This window comes from Branchiostoma floridae, chromosome 1 (genome assembly GCF_000003815.2).
Source record: "Branchiostoma floridae strain S238N-H82 chromosome 1, Bfl_VNyyK, whole genome shotgun sequence".
NCBI classification, from domain to species: Eukaryota; Metazoa; Chordata; class Leptocardii; order Amphioxiformes; family Branchiostomatidae; genus Branchiostoma; species Branchiostoma floridae.
This window is the reverse complement of record NC_049979.1, coordinates 17,462,964-17,468,436: the sequence shown is the minus strand read 5'-3', so window position 1 is coordinate 17,468,436 and position 5,473 is coordinate 17,462,964. Positions and strand designations below refer to the sequence as shown.

Genomic DNA, 5,473 nt, shown 5'->3' with positions numbered 1-5,473 from the left:
TGTTGGCTCAGGTGTAAACTAAAGACCACATACCCGACAAACTAGTGTATGATCAGATTTTTCAAATAACAGTTTCTGCGTTGTAACATCAGTTAAAAATGCTAGAATATAGCACTAAAACGAAAAATATATAGCATTTTCTCTTAGATGATAGATAACATTCTATCATCTGTATATAAAACATTGCGCATTCTATGGTAAACAGGATAATTATATTGGTACGTTTGGGGCTTTGTTTAAACTTTGTCCCGCGTGGAGAATTCTGGGTAGCATCAGACATGGCGGACGGAAGTGAAATTTCTGTCTTGGAAGCCCGGCTTCAACGTCTTGAAGAGGCCGTCTACGGCGAAGAAGGCGAACAGCGGTCTGAACCTGCAGTAGAGAGTCTTGCCAATTTTCAGGGTCATGTCAATAGCTCTTTGGAGGGGTATGATCGCATCAAACAAGCGTGGAGAAAGCTGGAAGATATCGAGAAATATCTGGACCCCGCCTTCGTTGACCGCCTGACCCTGCCAGACACCGCGAAAGCAGAGATCGTTCTGTCTGCAGAGAAGGATATGAAGGCTCTAGCAGCTCAGCTGGAGGAGGTACAGAAGATGAAGGATGTCTTTGATAGCGAGCACATCAGAGCGACGGCAAACTACACATCCCAACTCCACAGTTTGGCACAGGTTTGTGATATATTTGGATCTGTCAAACTAGTATACTAGTATTTGGATCTGTCAAACTAGAAGAAGAAGAAGAAACTGAATTGAAGTGTCAAAGACTCAAAGTATCTTCATATTTTATGTGTGATGAAATGGTGTGACTCCTAGTGTTGCATAGTAAGTTGATATTTGGATAGGAGTTTGTCAACTGGACCAAGAGCTTTTTATGGTCAGTAAATGTGTTCACGGTTCCATGTATGCATTTGCAGTGACTTGAATAATTATTTGTGTAATATGTCAAAGGTGAAAGACCCTAATTTTGTAAACAGTTCTCATCTTGACCATCATTTGTCTCCACATTCTTCGTCTCAGGAGCCTTCACCTTTGACAAATTACTCACAAGTCCTTTCGCTGCTACCCTGGTATCCAGAGAACAGCGCTCGCGGCTACGGTTCTTTCCCGGGCCGCTAGCAACATAGCCCCGTAAACCGACTTTAGCCGGCCCGGGGAGATACGCCTCACGCAGTGAAGGCGTAAAGTCCCTTAGCCGGCTAAGTTGTACTCTGAAGGCGTAAAGTCCCTTAGCCGGCTAAGTTGTACTCTGATATCCAGGGTATTTCGCTGCACACTTACGCTTCCTGTCATGTTTTCTATGGGCATATAAAGATCAATTTCTTTGAAGGCCATGCAAATTATGCAATATTATGACTGAGAACTAAACATGGATTGTCATGGATTGTCTATTTTATTTTACTATAAGTAATTCTCTCCCTCTGTATTGTTGTAGGTCCACCTTGAGCAGCAGGAACAGGCAGAGGTCCTGACTGATGATGTAAGAAGACTGCTGAGTGAATACAACCGACTGGTGGACCTCATGTCCAAGCAGTTTGTGCTCTGGGATGAAACCCTCACCAAATATGAAACAGCCAATTTACCCAAGAAATCAGGAGCATACTAATATTACTAATCTAGATTTAGTTACATGTATTCGTGTTGCAACCGATAGTTTTGACGTGGAAGCACATGTGACAAGGTATCATACAATTTAACTGTACTAGTAATACAACCAGGATCATCAATTGGACATACTGGACTGTTGACGTAAAGGTCATATAGAGTGTATGCTGGTTATATGTCTGTTTCATATACATTATCTGCCTTATGATTGAGAGGGTGCAATTGTTACACATACTAGAAATCCAGTGCTTGTGTATGGACTTTGCACTAATTGCTAGATACATTGTGCATGTATCTGGGGACCACATTCAAATTACTTAGTAGTATGATGAAACCTTGCATCATTGAATCTTTCTTTTCTTGCTTTGAGTCTATGAATGATAGCTATGACTATGAAGTACAAGTTGAATGTATGTTTTGCTGAGTAAAATTAACTGAAATCTGAAGAGCGTACATGTTGCCTTAACAGATATGAGACCAATGTATACTGAAGTGGTACATACTGATGATTGATTCAGGAGGAACAGGATTAATGTATTGGATTGCAAATGAACCATAGCGTTATTATGTTACATGTGTACAAGCCTGGTGTGGAAGTGAAATAAGGAATAAAGTACATGTAATATCATTTGTTGAGTCCTTTATTGATCAAAAAATACATTTTTGCTATTAAAATCTTCAGGCTTTAGATGGCAGAAAGTTATTGAATGAAAAAATGATGTTTTGTTGGCAGTCTTTCAAAAAGGCACCTGTAAAGCCTATAATTATATAACCAATGTCCACACACAGCCAATATTCCTACGTGCTTGAGGTTAATATCAAGCATAGCATTTATGATACTAGACTTCACAAGGAACGAGATATGTAGGAATGTTTCTTTGGTTTATATAAAAATCATTTGTAGTGGATATATGAACTAATCATTTAACACGAAGTACAGCTTTCCATATTACTACAAAAGTTAGTAGTTTATTTGCATAACAAAGCATGTTAAGATCCCTACATCTGCCACATACATCATGATTATCAATTTTCAGTGCATGTAAAGTATTACACCTATCATTCCAGCAAGTGTCATAATTTTCACAAATTGTAGCTTTACTAGTAGATGTGTCATTTCATTACTTGCTTAATTGGAATAAGGTACATTCAGCAATTCAATATGTAGACATTTTATCACAATGCTTTCAGCATACCAATGCTATATTGCTATCAAAGTCCTATTAGGTATGTTGTATCTCCTATTGCTTATAACCAGCAAGTTCAGGTCAGAATCAATCACCTAACCAGGTAGTAATGTTTTGCTGTACTATGTGTATAAAAGTGAGACATGGAAAAATATAGTCTCTCTTTTGTATGACTTCGTTGTATAATAGCTTTTCTACTACATTTGTATACGTAACGGGGGCCGCCCTAAGACGGTTCCCGTCCTAAGACGGTACGGATTTTTTGCTGATCTTATTATCCATAAGTACACCGTGTTTGTTACCACTGACTATGCTGATTACAAAGGTAAATAAACCAAGTCCATGCACACAGCTTTAATTTGCATTCCAAGTATACTTTAACATATTTACTTCATGTTTTTTAAAAAACAGAATTCTAAGAGTAATGTTGACAGTGCTGAATCACTGCGGTCACCGGCCTCTGCGTATTGGCAGCTCGTGTCGCTAACTATACGAACTCTTTCAAGCAGTCACACAACTGCCATGATACATATAAATAAAGCTCCATAAAACACTATGAATATGGGTCTTTAAATGTTTGTTGAGTAGAAAAGCAAGCAAAAGGAAGCGACATAAACATTGCCGCCATTGTACTCCCAAGGGAGTGTGGCCGTGAAGGTGGCAGACTAGAGAACGCTCCAAAGATTTATTTGACTGTAACAAATGATTCGTGCTGTCTATGAAAATAAGACTTGATAGAGAGATGTAGATGATATTTTCATATAATCAGACAGAGTTTTGTTGATGTTGGCGGTGTCGTTTTTTCGCACTGTTTTTTAGTCGGGCATTCACAATCAGTGCATTCAGCCCATTGCCCGTAAACACATCAGCTGAATTGTTCTAGGTACAGCCTTCCTCATGTGAGACAAGAAGTACATACAGTCACGATTTTAGTGTCAAAAGAAAGCTAACATATCATGCTATTAATTTTTTTCTGTGTACTTAAATTTACCACTTACTTCTGAAGAGAGCAAAATGTAAAAAAAGCGTACCAAGTTAGGCACACTGTCCAGCGTAGCACAAAATTGGAAGGTTACATACACGAAATTGTCTTACAGTATTTGCTGCTTGTAACACGCAGCGCGTAAGGTTCATGAACCACATGAATGCATTTCTTATTCAAGTATGTTGTTCAAATCTATGTGTAAAAAATTCAGTCATCAAAATTTGACCACTCTCAGGCAACTAGCGATGGAGCGCCATGAGTTTGAGCGCAAGAAAAAGCGTACCGTGTTGAGGCACCTCCCGTTATACATGTATTTCTGAACTTAAACATAATTCATATTTACTGACCAGTACATGTATATAGAGGAATAGAACATAGAATGATAGTTGACTAGTCATGTAGAGAGGATCTGTACTGTTCAGGAATGCTCTCCAAGACACCTGGGACAAAGTGATAAAAAAGTGTTATGAACTTATGTACAATGTATGGCAACAGTGACCAAGCAATCAATACAATAATACTAGTCTATTCTTAAGTCTATGGCTGAAGAAAAGCAAAACAAGCACTGCTAATACTGGCTTATCAGTCATGAGCAGGAAGCTCCTGTTCACCAACTATTAGAAGATTCAAAGGGGATTTGAACATACATGTAGTTGGATAGTACAATTAGCTACAAACCATGAAGCACTGGTTATTTTCAACATTTCTGATAAAATCTAAACCTCCAGGTCTCTAACCTAGGGGATGAGGTAGAACCTTACCTCTGCTTTCCAACACTGATCTGCTGAACAATTTTGCATAGTATCTCTGAAACAAGAAATACAAAATGATCATTGTTTTAAACCTACAACATTCTGTTTTGGATCTTCATCCTCCTACGCACGGTCTCCAACAGCTAGCTGACTCAGCCTATCACCCCCACCTAACTCCTTCTGCTTTTCCCCCTACCCGTTCACCTTTTCCCCCGGACTTCCTCTTAACCCCCGCTGTACTTCATCTGTGCCCCCGTCATTCCTCTTTACCCCCGGAGTAATTCCGCTTTTCCCCCGCCCTTTTCCTTTTCCCCCAATGGCCGCCGTCAACCCGAATTGCACGTAGTCGACACGAAAATCGGAACATGAAATAGCCTATGCTCTAGTACACATTCTGGGCCACCTTTCTGCCAAGAGGCGTTTCACAACTCCTTCCCAGTCTGAACTGAAAAAGCATGTCCCATCAGCAGCGCGTAGTTTGTGGTGCTCCACGTAAATAAATGCAACTAGTGGTGTCTGGGTTTTGCAGCGCTTCAGAAAATCATTAGGCTTGGCTACAAGATCAGAATCTTATAATTGCTTATAAATGCAATGGTGAAGTGATGGTATCAATATAGTATGGGAATGAGGTACAAAACGAGTACAGAATCAATTCAAAAGACAGGCAGAGAATGCGTTGGAAACAACGCAGGTAAAAGTCCCCGTGTCGATCCGAGGAGCAGGATCGCGCCCGGGAATAGGCGTCTCAGCCCGACCAGCATAGTGGGACCCAACTATTTTTTTTATCTCACTGTGACTTGAATGCTAAGTAACGACAGAGTGCATTTCATAATATACCCTTTTTTTTTCACAAACTCGCCATGTGTCCATTTACAGTACTTCATACATTTCTTGCTACTCGCATGTATTGAACCCCCTGCTGCAATTCGACTGTGTTCGTACACG

At 39.9% G+C, this 5,473-nt stretch overlaps 2 protein-coding genes across 2 annotated transcripts in view; one reads left to right on the top strand and one right to left on the bottom strand.

Moving 5' to 3' along the window:
- The first annotated feature begins 235 nt into the window (after positions 1 to 235).
- On the top strand, positions 236 to 2,232 carry LOC118420422 (dynactin subunit 3-like). The gene is made up of 2 exons (XM_035827207.1): positions 236 to 671; positions 1,435 to 2,232. The coding sequence occupies exons 1-2, from the start codon at positions 279 to 281 to the stop codon at positions 1,603 to 1,605; spliced, it is 564 nt and encodes a 187-aa protein (XP_035683100.1). The 5' UTR covers positions 236 to 278; the 3' UTR covers positions 1,606 to 2,232.
- The window catches only part of LOC118420416 (cysteine synthase 1-like), a 9,345-nt gene continuing 6,102 nt past the window's right edge, over positions 2,231 to 5,473 (bottom strand). Inside the window, exons 13-15 of the mRNA XM_035827196.1 lie at positions 4,538 to 4,583; positions 4,082 to 4,216; positions 2,231 to 3,005 (exon numbers count right to left, since the gene is read on the bottom strand). Coding sequence (XP_035683089.1) covers positions 4,167 to 4,216; positions 4,538 to 4,583 — 96 coding nt within the window. The 3' untranslated portion in view covers positions 2,231 to 3,005; positions 4,082 to 4,166. The remainder of the gene's footprint in view (positions 3,006 to 4,081; positions 4,217 to 4,537; positions 4,584 to 5,473) is intronic.

Coding starts and splice junctions, on each gene's coding strand:
- LOC118420422 (XM_035827207.1), top strand. CDS start 279: ATGGCGGACGGAAGTGAAATTTCTGTCTTGGAAGCCCGGCTTCAACGT. Junction 672..1,434: donor AACTCCACAGTTTGGCACAG/GTTTGTGATATA, acceptor GTATTGTTGTAG/GTCCACCTTGAGCAGCAGGA.